The sequence below is a fragment of the Vigna radiata genome, chromosome 1, assembly GCF_000741045.1.
Source record: "Vigna radiata var. radiata cultivar VC1973A chromosome 1, Vradiata_ver6, whole genome shotgun sequence".
NCBI lineage: Eukaryota > Viridiplantae > Streptophyta > Magnoliopsida > Fabales > Fabaceae > Vigna > Vigna radiata.
In genome coordinates, this window is record NC_028351.1 from 29,109,819 (window position 1) to 29,131,496 (window position 21,678).

A 21,678-nucleotide genomic window follows, 5' to 3' on the forward strand; every position below is an offset into this window, starting at 1 on the left:
TTTGAGTGTTGATATTAGAGGCTTGCCAAGTCTATTTGTGTTTGCTTTCTTGAGTGCATTGAGTGACATTGATTTATCTTAAACACTTGAGAGAAAAACTGATAGTGTGCATCTGTGAGGTTCTGTTGCTTTTGATTCACCTCTTAAACTGATTGATTAGTTTGCCATTCTTGGAATTGCTTCGATGATTTCCGTGAGTATCTACTTTCCTTGATTCTGAGTTGGATGCTGTCTACCTCCTTTCTTTGTCCAGATTTCTTGAGGACTGTAATTCTGTCTGCTGAGTCTGTGTCAATTCCCTGATGCCTTTTGAACTGTTCCCCGATTTTCGTCTTGATTTTGCCCAGGAGTGCAAAAGACTACGTGTGGTCTATTTTGATGAGTCAATATTTTCTCGACTTTACTTAGTTTATTGTGCTAGAATTAATCAGAGAATTATGCTTAAATGTCTGGTATTTTCCCGTTTCTGCTAATTGTGCTTAATTTGACCGGAAATTCTAATTTTAATCAATTTGAATTTTCTGAGCTAATTATTTGCATTATTATTTTCAGGGAAAATTTTGGACAAACAATTTGGAGCATTGGGAAAGAGACAAAATAAATTCAAGACTCTCCACAAAGACAATTTAGAATTAATTAAATTTTAATTTAGTAGATTAGAATTTATAGATCAATTTTGTAATTGTATTTTCACTTGTTCCCCATTTCTCCTCTATTCCTTTTGGTTTGAAGCTTCTCATCCATATTTATCCTCCCTTTTCCTTGGCCCTATTTCACCTATAAAAGACCTTTTGATTTGAACATGCATATGTTTTTGAGTGTTGATTTTAGAGGCTTGCCAAGTCTGTTTGTGTTTGCTTTCTTGAGTACATTGAGTTGACACCGTTTACCCTAGACACTTGAGAGAAACACTGATAGTGCATCTGTGAGGTTCTGTTGCTTTTGATTCATCTCTTGAATTGATTGATCATTTTGCCATGTCTTGAATTGCTTGGATGATTTCTCTGAGTATCTGTTTTCTCTGATTCAGTGTTGGATATTTTCTACTTCTTATCTTTGTCCAGATTTCTTGAGAATTGTGTAATTCTGTTTGTTTCTTTCATTGTGAGTCTTTGTCGTCTGTCTGTTGAGTTTGTGTCAATTCCCTGATGTCCGTTGAACTGTTCCCTGATTTTCGTCTTGGTTTTGCCCAGGAGTGCAAAAGACTAAGTGTGGTCTATTTTGATGAATCAATATTTTCTCGACTTTACTTAGTTTATTGTGCTAAAATTAATCAGGGAATTGTGCTTAATTTTCCGGTATTTTCCTGTTTTTCCTAAATATGCTTAATTTGACCGGAAATTCTAATTTTAATTAATTTGAATTTTCTGACCTAATTATTTGCAGGGAAAATTTTGGAAACACAATTTGGGACATTTGGAGGAGACAAAATAATTCAAGACTCTTGTCATAGACATTTCAAATTTAATTACTTTGAAACTTAGTAGTCTAGATAGTTTTTAATTAAACTTGTAAACATTAGGCCAATTTTTGGCAAAATAGTTTGAGCCCAAATGGGAAACATGACATGGCACCTAGGGTTTTGCAAAGAGGGTGGACCCCACCCTATTTTTGACACACTTGGTCCTAGGAAGATTCCAGGAGCCGTCATTTATTTTTCTCTGGACAGCTCTCGGCAATTGAAAAAAAGAGAGGAGGCTGGAAACGTTATTTTGGGAGAGCATTTTTTGATTTAAAAAGATGTCAACCGTGATGGATTTTGGATGAGGGGAGAAGCGCTGCACTGATGGTCTCAAGGATTTATGTCCAGCATATATTTTAAAGCATAAACGGTGATGGCTCTTTGGAAGTACATTCTATTTTCTTAGAAGCACACGGTGATTCAGCAGCTTGTTTCACGTTTTTTTTTTTATCAAATTACTTTTTCTTTTCTTGGTGCAACGTTGTTCTCATTTTGTTGAATGGAAGAAGTGGTGATTTTATTTTTTGAATGAAGCTAGCTGTTGCAGCACGCACACATCATTTCATCTTTGGATTAATGTTTAAAGCTTTTTAATTTCCTAGCTGAATGTCACTTCCAGCAATCCCATTTAAGCTCTTACGTTTTTTTTTAATTGTTTATTTATTGGGTTCAATGGTTCATGGAACTTTGCACCAAAATTTTCTTCTCCATGCACTTCCTTGCTTTTAAAATTATGGTGCAGAGGCGTGATTCATTTGGTCACGGTTTGTTATAAAAAAATTTCCTTATTTTTTTCTTTCTTGATACATGAACCGAAACTTGTTTTCTTTTATAATATATATATATATATATATATATATATATATATATATATATATATATATATATATTTATTTATATATATTTAGGAGTTGATTAATTTCTTTAAGAGTATGGTGCATTTTATTTCTTTTGCGTTTAAATATTTTGTCTTGTATTTTGAGTTGTTTTTCATCTTCTTAATTAAGTGATGCATTTGAATANGTTGCAGCATGCACACATCATTTCATCTTTGGATTAATGTTTAAAGCTTTTTAATTTCCTAGCTGAACGTCACTCTAGCAATCCCATTTAAGCTCTTACGTTTTTTTTTAATTGTTTATTTATTGGGTTCAATGGTTCATGGAACTTTGCACCAAAATTTTCTTCTCCATGCACTTCCTTGCTTTTAAGATTATGGTGCAGAGGCGTGATTCATTTGGTCACGGTTTGTTATAAAAAAGTTTCCTTATATTTTTCTTTCTTGATACATCAACCGAAACTTGTTTTCTTTTATAATATATATATATATATATATATATATATATATATATATTTAGGAGTTGCATTAATTTCTTTGAGAGTATGGTGCATTTTATTTCTTTTGCGTTTAAATATTTTGTCTTGTATTTTGAGTTGTTTTTCATCTTCTTAATTAAGTGATGCATTTGAATATTTTAGTTGTGCTAGATAATTGTCTATGTAAAATGTTTTCTATCTTATTCGGTTGTGTTTAATTTCCATGCATTTTAATTGAGTTTAATTCTCGTCTCAAACACTTTCAACCCCCCTCCCCTCACTGTGTTAGACCTAAGTCTCGAACCATAGTTGGTCCTTGAGAGATAACCTAGGAGTCATTTCCTAGCTATACTGCAGTTCTAAATTGCAATCAAATTTGTATGGGCCGCGACAGCCCATCAGACAGCCCAAAAGCCGTCGGTAATTTGCGTGTCAGAAACATTACCGACGGCCTCGTGGCCTTCGGTATTACCGACGGCTTTAATATCGAAGGCCACTAGTTCGTCGGTAATACCGAGGGGCAAAGGCCCTCGGTAATGTTAGGCGAAAAACGATCTATTTTGAGACGGCTCAAGGCCGTCAGTAATGTATGCGGGTTGGAATAGGATTTACCGATGGGTAGGGGCCGTCAGTAATATACACTTTTTTTCAATGTTCAATTTACTCCTGCATTATACATAAAAATTTGCAAATACACAATTCAGGCAGCCAGCCAAACATCAATTTAATGCAAATAAACAATTAAACCCACACACCAATTTAGCCAGCCAATTCATCCAGGCAATTCCAATGCAATCATTTAATATTCATCAAGAAAACTTCGTTCATTCTATGTTTCAAAAGTTCCTAAATACAAAACAAAGTTTGATAATAAAAGACTAACTTTAATATCACTTTAAAGTTTGAAAAGTTTCTAATGTCAAAAAAAAGTTCTTAAAAAAGAAAACCTAATTAGATCTTTTCAAAAGTTCCTAAATATCAAAACCCATCATAATCATCAGGATCATCAGAGTCATCGTCTTGCACTGGTGTGGTCTGGGGAGGCTGCTGAGGTAGGTATGGCTACTGGGATGATAATGGGGCAGTATGTCCCTGCAGAGGTACCAACGTCCTAACCAGATTTTCCAGATTTTCAAATCTGGCTAGAAGTGAATCATAAGCGTCTTTACTAACGACATTGTTGGGGTCAAATGTGCTAGAGGTAGATGGTTGATGTCTGAATATGCCTCCTCTTCCAGCACTATAATGAGAGGCAAGTTGTCCTTCCCCATACAGTCGTCCTTTCTTCTTTCCCCGGACGGTATCAACCCAGCATTGGGTCCTGATCATTTCTTCATCTGCATCTACTCTAGAGTAACCATCAGGACCAGATCCCCCCTCTGGTCTCGCCTGTGTCAATCTCGCAAAAAAATCTTCCTGTTAAATAAGATAGAAAACGTCAGTAACATGAATTTGAAAGTGTGAAAAAAAGAGTACAAAATTGAATGTTGTTAAAAAGTTTACTTACAATGGTCTTGTGAGACCTTTCATCAACATATTCGCCAGTCCCCTTGCGAATATGAGTTTGTCTAAAGACCTCATCAACATGAACAACCCGTCCAAGTGTCACTGCCTGTAATATTTTAAAACATACGAATGACACATATTAATTTCAAAGTACATGATTATAGAGTTATTGATAAGAAAAGAATCAAGATTTTTACCATACGAATTGCATGTTCATGTGTACTGATGGATCCTCCAGTATGCAGTACACCACCTTTTTCTGATGCCCTATTTTTCTGGGCAGTACCACATTTAATGCGGTACTGTGGCGTATTCCAATGCGTCAACAATGAATTCCATATGTGCTCCCCCACCCAATGAGGGCGTTGTCCTGTGATCCGAGTATCTCTAAACATTTTTTATAATGGGTGAGATGCTTTCATGTTAATTTTTTTATGAATTTGAACTTCATGCTACTGCACCTTTTGCTATTACAATAGATAATATTAAAATAAAGCAAATGAAATTCCTATTTGAATATGGTGATGAAACATGATTAAGTAACACAATGTTTTACCTTAAATCTCTCCCAAATCAGTTTTTTGTCCTCTTCAGGGATTACTCCCCACGATGCCTAGGGCTGAAGAAATTGTTGCTTAAAAGACCTAATGATGGCCTATGAAGCAACTCTAGAAGGAAGAAACCTGAAATATGAATGTAAGAAAGTTATGAATGTACAACCATAGTAAGATCAACAATTTAATGCAAAATACAAGACTAAGAAGAATATATGGTATTACCCTTTTCCACATGGCTCAATGAATGGTTAATCATGAGGAGCAGGATCACCCAAATCAGCAGGATCAGCAGGATCAACAGATGGCTGGTGTACATCTGGAGATGGTACAGAAGATGGTGTGGGGATAGGAGAGGGATGAATATATGGTGTGGGCCCTACAACTGAAGGAGTGGGCACTACAGTAGGAGATGTGGGCCCAACAACTGAAGGAGTGGGCCCTATAGAAGAAGGTGTGGGCCCTATAGTAGGAGGTGTGGGCCCGACAAAAGGTGAGGGCATCGTAGAAGGGGGTGGTGGACGTGAGCCAACGTCTGGTGAAGTACTAGCACTTGAAAATGGTATCGTCGAAGGAACTCTAATAATGTACTTCGCCTTCCTAGCCTTTTTACCATCTTGCCCTTGTCAGGGCGTGAAGGCTCCTGTGCTGACATTACTGTAATTTAAAATATATAAATAAATAGACAACTAAACGCAAAGTACATAATTGGTATTAAATAAATGAATTAATTTTATATAATCGTGAATCATAAACATGTCAAAATACAAGCATTTAATTAATTCAATTGTCCTCATCATCCTCATTGTCATCGTTGTTTGATGCGTCACTATGATCATCATAATCATCATCATCTTCATCATCGTCTTCTTCATCATCTTCAAGTTCTTCTTCTTCGTTGTCTTGTTCTTCCTCTTCTTCTTCTCCTTCTTCTTCATGTTCTTGTATTTGTCCTTCTAACTCTTCAGCATCACCATCGAAGTCTTGCAATGCAGATACACCTTCAACTTTAATAATTTCATTTCCATGTGTCATTTCATCTACTTGGAATGGGATATCGTCTTCGACATCATTTGACTCAATGAGACCCCTAGGCTTGGTTTGTNTTGCAACACACCAACCATGTTTGTCAATGTTACAAAATGTTGGATATGGGTAAATGGCTATGTGATTTTGATACTAAAAGCACCCTTTTTTCACTTACAAACTTGCTTGGACTCATGAGTTTTCAATAAATTGTGTGAAAAAGAGAGTTGAGGTCAAATTCAACAGTTTTCTAACAAATTCCCCTTGTTTTGACAGAGATTGAAGGAATACTGGAAAAAGAAGTAAAAAGTATAGAAGATGGAGCTCAAAAGGGGTCAAAAAGGCACCAAGAAGAGGGAAAACCCAAAGCCCAAGCGACAAGAACGAGAAAACTGCGCTAGCAAAATCACCGCTGGTTGCCCGAGCGGTGGCCCCAACGCCCGGGCGACGGACACTCGAAGCTTGGGCGTCCAAAAATGACGCCCAAGCCCAACATGAACCCCAATTCACGTCTGGGCGAGCTCCCTACAACGCTTGAGCGTGATTTCACGTGGATCAGGCCCTGTTTCTCCTCTGATTTGATTCTTTCAGACCGGGCCGCACTTTGGGACGCGTCTGACACTATTTAAAGGACCCTGGGGCTCTAGGTTTTGCATCCCTGACAGAAGAGAGCATAGCAATACACTCTTAGCCTATTCTAAATCTTCCATTTTTTTTCTTTTCTTCCATTATTCATAGAGTCCCCCATGTCTATGGGGAACTAATTTCTATTTGTTTTGGGGGAATAATGTAACCTTGTAAACTATCATGTATTTGAATTGATTCTTAATTTCATATGCTTTTTTTCATTAATTGTTAGAGTAATTCATCTGTTTTATTCTTGCTTATACAATAGCATTATCTATGAATTGCATGAGTGCCGGGAGGTTCCTTTCAATTCAGGTCCTTGTTGAATTACTCCTAAGGGTTATATTGCTCAAGGATGAAGGTTTGAGTCTTTGTCGTCTTAACCTCTTGATCTTCATATCTTTTTAATAGGAATACTAGGAATTGTATGAACTAGTAATTAGGGACAGGCTTATTTACCGAGGGATTGGGTTTAAGTGGTTTAGTGAGGGACGTTGGCATTAATGAATAAAGAAGAATTCTTATATACATGAGAGGGAACTTGGTGAAATCTAACCCCAACAACATACTCATCTCATATAAATCAACCTTCATTCATCTTTGTCCTCTTTTGCCATTGATCAATTTTATTTTGCTTTATTTTATTCTTTATTCAATACAAACACATGATCTCTTTTATTTTAAGTCTTAATTAATCTTGTTTTCACACAATTGTTCAGCGCCGAGAGTCCTCTGGGATACGATACTTGGTCTTACCATTTTATATTACATGCGCGACTCGGTACACTTGCCAATTTGCCCCAACAAGTTTTTGGCGTCGTTGCCGGGGAATCACAGTTTAAGTTATTCTATTTGTGTGATTCTTGATTAATTTTGACTTTATTTTATTTTTATTTTTATTTTTCCCTAATTTATTTTTATTTTTCAATTCCCATATTTTTATTTTTTTATATACTAACAATCTCTCTAAGAATTTTGTGTAGAATGCAAGAAAATTCAAGGAAATTTCAACCACTGGTGGGGATCTCACTCAAGCATAAACCAATCTCAATCTGAGCAAACAGGTGGACTATTCAATAGACCACCACAAGCTAGCAGCACTATAAAGCTTGAAGAGACTCTCCAATAGTTCATGAAGGAATCTCTCTCGTTTCGAAAAAACATTCAGGCCTCATCACAAAATATAGAGGCACATTGCAGGTTCACAAGTCAGAGGCTGAATGATATCAAAAACAACAAGAGGCCTCAAAAGGATTGCAAGGCAGTTGTCACTAGAAGTGGAAGAGTGTTAAATGAGAGAAAAAAAAAAAGAAAGGGTAAGAGAATATGAGAGAGAAGAACAAGAAGAAAAAGAGAGATTGAGAGAAAAAGAAAAATATGAAAAAGAGAGTGAAAAACAAGAGAGTGAGAGGAGAGAAAAAGAAAAAATGAGTGAGGAAGAGAATGAGAGAATAAAGAAAGAAGTTTTTGAAAAATCCCTTCCTTACCCAAGAAAGTAGAGCTGTCAAAACGGGTAACCCGGTCCGACCCGGTCCGACCCATCACGGGTTGGTCACTTAGTGAGCCAACCCAACCCGGCTCATTTATTAGCGAGCCAGAGAAACTTGAACTCGGCCCGACCCACCACGGGTTGGTGGGTAAACGGGTTGGCTCACTAGCTCATTTAATTACATTTTTTTAAAATAAAAAATACTCAAACTTTCTCTAATTTAAATTTAAACAAATTTCACTCCCAAAAAATTATGTTAAAGACAATTCAAAATAATAATAAAAAGTACAATATAATCCAAATTCAAAGATATCAAAAAAGAACCAGTACTCAACAACATCAACAAAAAAATAATAGTTTAATTTATAACATAATTTCCCAAATTCAAAGATATCAAAAACAACTTCAAATTGTTTAAATAAAATGAACAAACTCTGATACAAGCATGTCAGAACAGGAAAAAAATCATTCCGTGTCTTCAAATCTCCCACAACAAAAAACAAATTCGCAAACCCTTATTTTTGTCATTATAGGGTTTTTGAAAAAAAAAAAGAAAGAGAAGTGAGAAAACAAAAATGTGGAGAAAAGAGAAGAAAAAAGAAAGGGTGTTTTACCTGCTCCTTGAATAATTTTAGTGAAGTGAGAGTGAGAGCACCGTCAAATGAGAACAAGTACCGTGAGAGTGATTTATGAGAGCAAAGGTTACTTTTTTGGTATATATAGTGAGTGAAGAGAGTATTTTATATTTTAGGGTTTCATAAATAAAATAATAAATTAAAAAAATAAAATTAGGTAGGTGGGTTGGTGGGCCAACCCGGCTCATCACAGGTTCAACCCGCATGAGCCGGGTTGAAATCTGACCCGCATATAGATGGGTTGTATTTTTCAAACCCAACCCGGCCCGAACCCGTGACGGGCCGGGTTGACCCGTGGGTTGTGACCCATTTTGACGACTCTACAAGAAAGTACTCTAGAAAGGAAAAAGAAAAGGAGTTTGACCGCTTCATGGAGATCTTCAAGAAACTAAAGATCAACATACCTTTCTTAGAAGCCTTGCAGCGAATGCCTTCATATGCAAAATTTTTGAAGGAACTCCTCTCTAAAAAAAGAAAGTACATTGAAGAGGAAACAATTGAAGTACAGGGAAACTGCAACACCATCATTCAAAAGTCAATCCCTCCCAAATTGAAGGATCCAGGAAGTTTCACTATCCCTTGCACTATGGGGAACATCTCTGTTGGAAAAGCACTAATTGATTTGGGAGCCAATATTAATCTCATGCCACTTTCCATGTTTAAAAAGATGGAAGGCTTGGAACTTAAGCCTACCAGGATGACTCTCCAACTAGCAGACAAATCTCTAAAATATCCTTATGGGATAACAGAGGACGTATTGGTAAAAGTAGACAAGTTAATGTTTCCTGTAGATTTTGTTATCATGGAGATGGAAAAAGATGTGAATGTTCCTTTGATTCTTGGGATACCTTTCATGAAGACTGCAAGAGTTCTAATTGATGTGGAAAATGGCAAGCTAAAGGTGAGAGTGCAAGACGAAGAAGTGAATTTTGATGTCTTCCAAGCCATGTCTCATCCAAAAGACGATAAAGATTGTTTTCATCTTGACACTCTTGACAAATTATGCATGATTCAAGAAAATGAGGTATGTAATATCCCCTCTCTGGAAGAAACTCTTGATGATAATTACGAAAAAAATGACTGGGGAAGGCTTGGATAACATTGAAGAATTAAAGGAGATCCCTTCCTTGAACTCAGAGGAAAAAGTCAAGGAAAGAAAACCAGAGCTGAAAATGTTACCTCCTCACTTGAAATATGTGTTTTTAGAAGAAGGGGGAAACAAGCCAGTCATCATCAGCAATTCTCTCTCCCCCAAGGAAGAAGAAAAATTAATGGAAGTGCTCAAAGCCAACAAAAGGGTTATTGGATGGTCAATCTCAGATCTCAAAGGCATAAGCCCAACTTATTGCATGCATAAAATATTCATGGAAGATGACTACAAACCAGTGGCTCAACCGCAAAGACCAGTGATGAAAAATGAAGTAAGAAAAGAAGTGTTAAAGCTACTTGAAGCTGGAATTATTTATCCTATCTCTGACAGTACATGGGTAAGCCCAATACAGGTGGTACCAAAGAAAGGGGGAATGACAGTTATCTACAATGAAAAAAATGAACTAATTCCCACAAGGACTGTTACTAGATGCAGGATATGTATTGATTACAGGAAGCTAAACAATGCTACAAGAAAAGGTCACTTTCCTCTTCCTTTCATGGATCAAATGTTGGAGAGATTGGCAAGTCAGGCTTTCTATTGTTTTCTAGATGGATATTCAGGGTATAACCAAATTGTGGTGGATCTTAAAGACCAGGAAAAATCGACTTTCACTTGTACTTTTGGAATTTTTGCCTACAGAAAAATGTCATTTGGATTATGTAATGCCTCAGCCACTTTCCAGAGATGCATGTAGGCAAATTTTTCAAATTTAATAGAAAAATGCATTGAGGTCTTCATGGATGATTTCTCAGTCTTTGGCAATTCTTTCATCAGTGTTTATCAAACCTGGATATTGTACTCAAAAGATCTACCACAGAGAAGGAACTTCTTGCTATTGTGTATTCTTTGGAAAAATTTAGATCATATCTCATTGGGTCTAAGGTGATTGTCTACACTGACCATGCGACTATAAAATTTTTGCTAGCCAAACCAGATTCCAAACCATGATTGATCAAATGGGTACTTTTACTGCAAGAATTTGATGTGGAAATCCGTGACAAAAAGGGAAGTGAAAATGTAATTGCCGACCATTTATCCCGGTTGGTGAATGATGAAGTCACATGCAAATAAAAATTTGGGAGTCCTTATCAGATGAGACACTTATGTATATTCAGCAAAGGCCGTGGTTTGCTGACATGGCCAATTTCAAAGCTGCAGGAGTCATCCCAGAAGATCTCACCTGGGAACAAAGAAAATTTTTTTTGCATGATGCTAAATAGTTTGTTTGGGATGATCCTTACCTCTTCAAAATTGGAGCAGATAATCTTCTAAGGCGTTGTGTGACTAAAGAAGAAGTGGAAGGAATTTTATGGCACTGCCATGACTCACCCTATGGGGGACATTTTAGCGGAGAAAGGACAGCCGCAAAGGTACTGCAGTTAGGATTTTATTGGCCAACTTTTTTTAAAGATGCTCATAACCATGCAATGAACTGTGATAAATGTCAAAGAACAGGAACCATCTCCAGACGTCATTAGATGCCACTGCAAGGCATTTTGGAAGTTGAAGTTTTTTACTGTTGGGGGATGGACTTTGTTGGACCCTTTCCACCATCCTTTAACAATGAATATATATTGGTGGCAGTTGATTATGTAAGAAAGTGGGTGGAAGCACTGACTTGTCCTAAAAATGACGTCAACACTATCATTAAATTTTTGAAAAGACAAATCTTCGCCAGATTTGGAACACCCAGAGTGCTCATCAGTGATGGAGGATCTCACTTTTGCAACTACCAGCTTGCGAAAGTACTAAAACACTATGGCGTGAGACATAAGGTGGTCACACCATACCATCCTCAAACAAACGGGCAAGCTGAAGTTTCAAACAGGGAGATCAAGAGAATCCTGGAAAAGACAGTCACAACTTCAAGAAAGGATTGGTCTCAAAGGTTAGATGATGCCCTTTGGGCATACAGAACTGCAATGAAGACAACCATTGTGTTGTCTCCCTTCCAAATGGTATATGGAAAAGCCTGTCACTTGCCCATGGAGATGGAACACAGAGCATTATGGGCATTAAAATTCCTGAATTTTGATCCTGGAGACACTACAGAGAAGAGAAGAAGGCAGATTATTGAGCTTGAGGAGTTGAGGCTGCACGCCTATGAGTCTTCTAAAAATTACAAAGAAAAGGTGAAGTATTACCATGATAAGAAGTTGGTCAAAAGGGTCTTCACTCTAGGACAGCAGGTGTTGTTGTTCAACTCTCGACTAAAACTTTTCCCAGGAAAGTTGAAGTCCAAGTGGTCAGGCCCGTTCTTAATAAAAAATGTTCTTCCCCATGGAGTAGTTGAGTTGACAGACCCAGTTGCTGAAGACCCACAAAGAAGCTAGATAGTCAATGGACAACGCCTTAAGCACTACTTGAGTGGTGAGGTGGAGCGCCTCTCCACATTCATGCAGTTGGTTGATGTGACACGAGCTTATTGGGTCAAGCTAGTGACGTTAAAGAAGCGTTTGCTGAGAGGCAACTCAGTGCTCTGAACCTTTACTTTTTAATTTTTATTTTTGGTTTTAATGTGTGTTTTCTTTTATTTTATTTTTATTGTGCTCTGCTTGAATGAAATAAACTGCTTTGATTCAACTCTGCTTTGTTTTGTGTGATAAGCTTGCTTTTTGAAAATTCTAGTGTTTGATTGAAGTTGAGAGGATGCATGATGATAAAATTGTAAGATAGGTGCTTGAAATAAAGTTTGATTAAAGTACTGAGCAGGTTGTTTTTCTGGATTTGAGAACTTGTGAGTTTACCTGTGTGAGTTTTGAGCTTCAGAGTTATTTTTAAATAATTGTTGTCACTTTGGAAGCATGAATGATTTAGCCCAAATTTTTTGTGATTGAACTACTTGCCTGCCGGTTCTACATGATCAAGGACATCTTTTGTTACCCTTATTCTTTTGGCCATCAAAATATTTTTGCCCACTGAAAAGAGAACAATTTATTCTAACCTTTTAACCTTGAGCCTGATGTATGTCATGAAAAACCTTTTTGAAAAATCTTTACCTTGAGTTAAGTGAGAACATTTGATGACGTACTGATAAAGGTTAAAGTTTGAGGTTACCAGGAAACAACTTACCTCTCTAGGCAATGAGCAATCAAAAGAACAAGCAAGACAAAGGCAAAAAAGAAAATAAAAAGTGAGAAAAAAAAATTCAAGAAGAAAAAGAAAAAGCTCACTGCAAGGGAAGGCTGGGAAAAAGAAAATAGAGTTGTTCTTGAAAGAGGAATTCACAAATGTCTCTCTTAACTCAAGGAACTTTGCTTACCAGAAAAACCAATTTCCTTCTTAGCCCAGCCAAGTTACAAGCCATGAAAAGCCCTTGTGATGATATCCTGCTTGTGAGTATGTTTGATTGTGGTTAAATGAAAGGCAAAATTAATTTGTGTGACATTGTGATAACAGAGTGAAACACTACACCAGGCACCTGGTGAGGAATAGTTCTCTGAATTTCTGATTGCATCTCTGCTTGGTTGATTGATCACTCTTAAGGATAACACCTGTTGAAAATGCATCACATTGAGCATGATTGAATTGAAGCATCTGCGCAACCTTACTGAAATCTTATGCTGAAATAGATAAAAGTGATTCCTTGTCTTTAAAAAGTTTTTGAAAAAGGTTGAGTCATTGTAGTGATTGTTCTGAAAAGTGAGTTGCACTTTGTTTTCTTGAGGACAAGCAAAGTTCTAAGTTTGGGGTTGTGATAACGGTTTGAAACACTGTTATTTGCTATGTGATTTTGATACTAAAAGCACCCTTTTTTACTTATAAACTTGCTTGGACTCATGAGTTTTCAATAAATTGTGTGAATAAGAGAGTTGAGGTCAATTTCAACAGTTTTCTAACAAATTCCCCTTGTTTTGACAGAGATTGAAGGAATACTGGAAGAAGAAGTGAAAAGTATAGAAGATGGAGCTCAAAAGGGGTAAAAAAGGCACCAAGAAGAGGGAAAACCCGAAGCCCAAGCGACAGGAACGAGAAAACTACGCTAGCAGAATCACCGCTGGTCGCCCGGGCGGTGGCCCCAACGCCTGGGCGACGGACGCTCGAAGCTTGGGCATCCAAAAATGATGCCCAAGCCCAACATGAACCCCAATTCACGCCTGGGCGAGCTCCCTGCGACGCTTGAGCGTGATTTCACATGGAGCAGGCCCTGATTCTGCTCTGATTTGATTCTTTCAGACCAGGCCGCACTTTGGGACGTGTCTGACACTATTTAAAAGACCCTGGGGCTCTAGGTTTTGCATCCCTGACAGAAGAGAGCATAGCAATACACACTTAGCCTATTCTAAATCTTCCATTTTTTTCTTTTCTTCCATTATTCATAGAGTTCCCCCATGTCTATGGGAAACTAATTTCTATTTGTTGTTGGGGAATGATGTAACCTTGTAAACTCTCATGTATTTGAATTGATTCTTAATTTCATATGTTTTGTTTCATTAATTGTTAGAGTAATTCATTTGTTTTATTCTCTCTTATACAATAGCGTTATCTTTGAGTTGCATGAGTGTCGGGAGGTTCCTTTCAATTCAGGTCCTTGTTGAATTACTCCTAAGGGTTATATTGCTCAGGGATGAGGATATGAGTCTTAGTCGTCTTAACCTTTTGATCTTCACATCTTTTTACCGGGAATGCTTAAGTGGTTTAGTGGTTTAGTGAGGGACGTTGGCATTAATGAATAAGGAAGAATTCTTATATACATGAGAGGGAACTTGGTGAAATCTAACCCCAACAACATACCCATCTCATATAAATCAACCTTCATTCATCTTTGTGCTCTTTTGCCACTGATCAATTTTATTTTGCTTTATTTTATTCTTTTTGCAATACAAACACATGATCTCTTTTATTTTAAGTCTTAATTAATCTTTTTTTCACACAATTGTTCAGCGCCGAGAGTCCTCTAGGATACGATACTTGGTCTTACCATTTTATATTACTTTCACGACTCAGTACACTTGTCCATTTGCCCCAACACATGTGACATAAGTAATAAACTTATTACTACTTAAGTCATACATGGAAGGCAATTTGAATACTAATATCATAGTCATGCAATAAGGGTCATGTTGAGTATTATTATTGTAGTGAAGTCCTCTTTTATAGAGTACTTACACATTAACTACTGTCATAGGCATGCAATAAGGGTCATGCTGAGTATTGTTATTGTAGTGAAGTCCTCTTTTATAAAGTAATTACACATTGACTATTGCCATAGGCATGCAATAAGAGTCGTGCTAAGTATTATTACTATAATGAAGTCCTCTTTTTATAGAGTACTTACAAATACTTACACATGTAGGTACTACCATAGGATTTGACATCAACACTACATATTCTTATCCTACAAGTCTCCACCTATGTCTTGTTCAGTTTCAAGATAAATAAAACATCTAAAAACAAGTCATCCATCATTTCAATGTGAGCTTAAGTTCAAACAGTCTAGTACACACATAAATATACATAATCACAATTGCAATCACAATAGTTATTTAATTACCTGTGACAAACCAAATTTGGTCAAGAAGCAGCTTCGAAATCACAGTCAAGAGACCAATGGCTAGTGGGCTGCACGTTTGATAACAAATTTCTGCAACAACTTGTATAAGGGAACAACACAATCAGACTTAGAAATGTTTATATTATGATCAAACAATATTAAAATATCTAGATCAGATGAAGAAAGCAATTAAAGCTGAATTAGGAACATCATAACAACTTTCACATATAGTGGAGACAAAACAAAAATAGTCAACAAAACAAGCAAGAAACAAGCTATTTAGAACATATCCAAGCTATCTTTACGTGATTCCTATGCATTATTGAGAGGAACATATCCAAGCTAGGTAAGGCTACGAGGGATAGTTGCTATGTGGGAGATATTTGTTAAATATTTTTTTATTCTATTCTAGTTCTCCTTCTACTTCCTTTTCTCATTTATGAATTTTATTTATTTAAATGAAAGAAGGCAAGGGGGCAATGAGACAAAGAATCAGGTCATGAATTGTTGTTCCCTTGGTCAAAAACGGCTTCTTCTATGCTGAGTGTAAAAGGGCAGGGGCATGCAGGGTAAGCATGAACTAATCTTAAAAAAGCATTAATCATGTGAAAGCAAGAAGAACCAAGAAAATTAAATGAGAATCAAACACATGAAGCAGTAACCGTAACATTTATCGGTTTGCATTCTTTTGCTATTTTTCTTCTCTTTAATAAATAAGCATGTGCCGTAACCTTACTTAAGAAAGTATTTTAAAGTTAAACTAATACCAAGCATGTATGCATAAAAAGTTTAGAGAAAGGATTGAGAAAACTTAACTACTTTGTTCATCTTATTAGAACACTAGTCTCTCAAATTTCAAGAAGAACAGTAGATAAAGAGTTATCATATATATTGGGATGAGATAGAATTTTGGCAACTGTGTGAAGTTGAGAATTTAAAAAGTATTGGTCTTATAGGATTTCAATGGGATTGATCTCATGGTTGAGATAATTGTAACACTTGGTATGGTCCTTTCTATTTGATAAGTGTTTGGTTGATGTATTTATTTATTTTGTTAGAAAAGAAACGGCCACAACTTTGATGGTTATATAATCTTCCATACTACAAAAGTTCGTGTGACATAGATGAACACAGTCAACAGCATACAACCAAAAGATGGTAACATCTGGCACTCCTTTCCTACGANCTATATGGAATGAAAGAAATATTTGCCCAAACAAATCTTTCTTACAAAAAAGAAAGATTTATATGACAGCTGAAAACTCACTCAGGTTTAATGCTATACCAAAAGAAAACTGAAAATCTTAAAAGACATCAGACTGAGACCAAGAAAAAGGATTCTTTGAAAAATGATGGTTCATTTTCCTGTCATAAAAATCTCAGAAGAAGATAGGTGGGGGTATCTTTATTTTCATTTGCATCCCAAAAATCAGCAGTAAGATCAAAGATTGAATGACATAAAAACAAATATGAAATGTACTTCTTATGTCAGAGATGGAAAGATGAAAGTAAAAGTACAGAGTGTTAGTTGGTAAAGTGGCCAGGTCATGTAAATTCATTTAGAATCTTGGCTACAATCTCTTAGAAAAGTGCTGAACAAAGTATTAGAAATAAACAGAAATCAGTTCATTCAGTATAAAAGGATGTAAACTCATATCATTCAGTTTAATAAAATTTCAGAAGTATTATTCATATACCTGAGTCTCCTCTGAGTGAGTCTGTTTTTTCTCTGATCCTCGAGCGTATGTGTTGAACTCCTGTGAAGANGAGTGTGTGTTCGGTGGTGTGAAAGAAGCTCCTCGGTGGAATCCTCACAGAGCATCGGAGGCTCTGGCTTCTCTCTAGAAGCTATCAGAGTGTTTGCTTCTCTCTCTTGATCACGTGCAGAGTCTGTTTTTAATCAGACTTTCTTTTCTTTCCAATTTTACAGTATTACCCTTGGGTCATTTTTCCGAATATGGTATCAAGAGCAAGGTCTTGAATCTTGGGGTGTACGTGAAGTGGGTGTTGTGTTCTTTATCTGGTAGTTGTGTGTATCCAGAGAAGAAAGGAGGGTGACTTTGGCTAAAGATTATCAAAGAACCTGAAAGAAAGTTGCAAGATTGAGATGGCTGGATTTGGAGGGATTCAGGGACCGCTACCTATATTTGATGGGGAGCAGTTTGCTGATTGGAGGATCAAGATGTGGGCTNTGTTTGGGTTCCAGGACGTGTTGGAANTCATTGAAGATGGCGTGCCTGAGTTGAGTGAGAAGGCAACCCAAGAACAAAAGAAGGAACACAAGATGCTCGAAAAGTCAGACAGTAGAGCTAGATTTCTAATATACCAATGCATAAGTCAAAAAAATCTTTAACAAGATTTCCAGTGCAGCCACGGCAAAGGAGATTTGGGGAATACTTGTGAAAACCTACGGTGATGGGGATAGGAATGCGAAGGTAAAGTTGCAAGCACTTAGGAGGAAAATTGAGAATCTGGTTATGGAAGAAACTGAAACTGTGGTAGTGTATTTTGACAAAGTGCAGCAGCTAGTGAACAAAATGAGAGTTTGTGGTGATAAAATGACAGATGAATACATGGTTGACAAAATCTTGAGGTCTTTAACTCCCAGATTCGATTATGTAGCAGCTGCCATTGAGGAAACCAGAAGAAGAGAAGACATTGGTTCGGAGGAGTTGCTGCATTCACTAGAGGCTCATGAGTTACGCCTCAATGAGCGTAGACAGTGCCAGGAACAGGCCCTGCAGGACAGATCTCAATGGAAAAGGAAAAAAGACTTCAAGAAAGGAGGAAAAGGAGGTAAGAAAGGGAAAGATTCAAAGGACCAGCAAGGAGAAGAGTCCAGTGAATCAGGAAAGACAAAAAATCAGAAGAAAGGTGACTGGAAATTCGATAAAAAGAAAGTGAAATGTTATAACTGTCAAAGACTTGGTCATTTTGCCAAGGACTGTTGGAGTGGTGAAGGGGCTAAAAATAAACCGTAGAAGAAGGCCAATCTGGCCCAAGAAGAAGAATCAGATTCAAAGGCAGTAATTTTGATGGCCTATGATGATGAGATACAACCAGATAGTAGTGTTTGGTACCTTGACTCTGGCTATTCCAATCACATGACGAGAAGAAAGGATTGGTTTGTGAGAACTCATGGAGTGAAGCATAGAAAGATCAGATTTGCTGATAACAGAGGTTTGGAGGCAGAATGTTCTGGTAGAGTGGTGTTGAGGGATGAAGGAGGTAGAGAAGTAGTCATTGAAGAGGTATTGTATGTACCTGGGTTGCAGACTAATTTACTTAGTCTTGGACAGTTACTTCATAAAGGTTATGAGATGAAGATGAAGAACAATTTTCTTAGCATCTTAAATCAAGATGGGAAAAAGGTGATACAGGTTGAAGTATCACAGAACAGGACCTTCTAATTGCCAATGGAGGCAGTAAATCATCACTGTTTTACTGCAGCAGAAGAAGGAGATGAGTGGCTATGGCATTTAAGGTTTGGACACCTGAATTTTCAGGATTTGTCAATGATGAGTCAGAAGAAAATGGTGGTTGGTTTACCAAAGATAGATGTTCCAGGGACTGTTTGCAAAGAGTGTGTTCAATGCAAGCAGACCCGTGGTAGTGTTCAGAAGTTTTTGCCTAAGAAATCTGCAGAAAGACTAGGATTGGTGTACTCAGATGTTTGTGGTCCCATGCCAGTAGAAACACCTGGTGGCAGCAGGTATTTTGTACTGTTTGTAGATGATTGGACCAAAAAATGTTGGGTCTACTTGTTAAAAAGGAAAGGAGAGGTATTTCAGCAGTTTCAGAAGTTTAAAACTATGGTTGAGATGCAAAGTGGACAGAAACTGATAAGTCTGAGAAATGATGGAGGAGGAGAGTATATCTCCACAGAGTTCAAGGAATATTGTGAGAGGGAAGGGATAGTTCATGAAGTAACTCCTCCCTACACGCCTCAACACAATGGGGCAGCAGAGAGGAGGAATAGAACAATCCTAAATATGGTGAGATGCATGTTGAAAAGCAAGGGTTTACCAAAATTCTTATGGGGAGAGGCTGTGATGACAGCAGTACATGTGTTGAATTTGTCTCCAACAAAGAGACTAAATGGAGTTACACCAGAGGAGGTTTAGACTGGAATGAAGCCATATGTCAAGCATCTGAGGATTTTTGGTTCCCTATGCTATAAACATGTTCCAGAATAGTTGAGGAAGAAGCTGGATGATAGAGGAGTCCCACTGATCTTAATAGGTTATCACAGTACAGGTGGATACAAGTTGTATGATCCTATAACAGGAGCTCCTACAATCAGTAGAGATGTAAAGATAAATGAGGTTGGACAGTGGCAGTGGGAAGTTAAAAGAACAGAAGTACCAATCATTGAGCTGGTAAGAGAGCCTGCAGCAGAGTCAGAGGAATGCAGGAAGGAGGAGAGTGTTAGGAGGTCCTCTCGGGTTACTCAAGTGCCAACACACTTGAGAAACTATGACCTAGCCTATGAAGCAACTATCTCAACAGAAGGGAATTTTATGCATTTTGCTTTAATAGCAGAAGCAGAACCAGTGGAATTTGAACAAGCTATGAAGGATGAGAGGTGGTGCAAGGCTATGGAGGAAGAAATTGGTTCAATTGAGAAGAACCAGACCTGGGAGTTGACAGATTTGCACCCTAACAAGAGATCCATTGCACTGAAATGGATTTATAAGTCTAAAATAAATCCACAAGGTGTAGTGACTCGGTACAAGGCCAGATTGGTGGCCAAAGGTTACTTACAGCAAGCTGGGATTGATTATGGGAGGTGTTTGCACCTGTGGCAAGGATGGAGACTATGAGATTGGTAGCTTCAGTTGCTGTACAGAACAACTGGACTTTACATCAATTAGATGTAAAGTCTGCATTCCTAAATGGAGACCTAGAGGAAGAAGTTTATGTTGTGCAGCCTCAAGGTTTTGAAGTCAAGGGATAGTCTGACAAAGTATAGAGATTGAGGAAGGCCCTGTATGGGCTCAAGCAGGCTCCAAAGGCTTGGAACCAAAGAATAGATGGTTTCATGGGGAATATTGGATTTGAGAAGTGCATTTCTGAACATGGAGTGTATGTCCAGTGTTATGAGGAGAATGGGAGAGAAGACAGGGTGATTGTGTGCCTGTATGTTGATGATATGCTGGTTACAGGGAATTGTAGCAAGAGGATTGTTCAGTTCAAAGCTAAGATGCTACATGAGTTTGAGATGAGTGATCTTGGTCAGTTGAGTTATTTTTTGGGAATTGAATTCACTAAGACTGATGTGGGAATGTTGATGCATCAGTCCAGATATGTTCTGGACATGTTAAACAGGTTTAATATGTCTGATTGCAACTCTGCCATTACCCCAGCAGAGGTTGGTATAAGGTTGGAAAAAGATCCTGAGGAGGACGTTGTAGATCCTACTGAGTATAGGAGAATGGTTGGAAGCTTAAGGTACTTGTGCAATACAAGACCTGATATCAGTTTCAGTGTGGGTTTGGTCAGTAGGTATATGCAGAATCCTAGGCTGTCTCATCTGAATGCTATTAAAAGGATTCTAAGGTATCTAAAAGGTACATCTTGTTATGGAATACTGTTGCCTAGGTGTGGATCAGGTGAGGAGGTGAGAGTCACTGCTTACACTGACACTGATTGGTGTGGAGACAAGAGTGATAGGAGGAGTACAGTAGGGTACGTTTTTTTTCTAAATGGGGCACCAATTTCTTGGAATTCTATGAAGGAACCGGTGGTAGCTCTGTCATCATGTGAGGCAGAGTATATTGCTGTGTGTGAGGCCACTTGTCAGGCAGCCTGGATTAGCTCACTGATGAAGGAATTGAAGATTGAAGGAGGAGAAAAGATCAGACTGCTTGTTGATAACAAGTCAGCCATCGATCTGACCAAGCATCCTACCTCACATGGTAGGAGCAAACACATTGAAACCTGGTTTCATTTCATCAGAGAGCAAGTTGGAAAAGGAGTGATTGAAGTTGAACACTGCAAGTCTGAAGATCAAATTGCAGACATATTGACCAAAGTTGTGAAAGGAGTGCGTTTTCTAACTCTAAGAAAGCAGATCAGAGTAGAGAAGGTTGAGATCAGAAGTTGATCAGAAGAAAGGGGTAACGAAAAACCTAGGGTTTTCGTCCTGTGGTGTAGTTCTGTTCAGAAAAGGTGGTTTGACCGGTTTTTAACCGGTGAGAACGGCAGAGATTCGTCGGAGTTAGGATTTTCATCATTTTTTTATCAGTGAAAAGAGGGTTTTTTTCATAAAATTTGTTCCTTTTATGTTTCTGTTTAGGAGGAGTATTAGAAATAAACATAAATCAGTTCATTCAGTATAAAAGGATGTAAACTCATATCATTCAGTTTAATAAAATTTCAGAAGTATTATTCATATACCTGAGTCTCCTCTGAG

At 37.6% G+C, this 21,678-nt stretch overlaps 2 protein-coding genes across 2 annotated transcripts; one reads left to right on the forward strand and one right to left on the reverse strand.

Annotated features, from left to right (window-relative positions):
• Window positions 1-3,607: 3,607 nt before the first annotated feature.
• On the reverse strand, window positions 3,608-5,738 carry LOC106760961. The gene is made up of 5 exons (XM_014644420.2): window positions 5,065-5,738; window positions 4,842-4,968; window positions 4,483-4,672; window positions 4,287-4,391; window positions 3,608-4,195 (listed from the first exon to the last, which is right to left on the reverse strand). The coding sequence occupies exons 3-5, from the start codon at window positions 4,483-4,485 to the stop codon at window positions 3,842-3,844; spliced, it is 462 nt and encodes a 153-aa protein (XP_014499906.2). The 5' UTR covers window positions 4,486-4,672; window positions 4,842-4,968; window positions 5,065-5,738; the 3' UTR covers window positions 3,608-3,841.
• A 14,566-nt stretch (window positions 5,739-20,304) lies between these two features.
• LOC106760988 (uncharacterized mitochondrial protein AtMg00810-like) lies at window positions 20,305-21,369 on the forward strand. Its single transcript, XM_014644453.1, has one exon. The coding sequence runs from the start codon at window positions 20,305-20,307 to the stop codon at window positions 21,367-21,369; it is 1,065 nt and encodes a 354-aa protein (XP_014499939.1).
• Window positions 21,370-21,678: the final 309 nt, after the last annotated feature.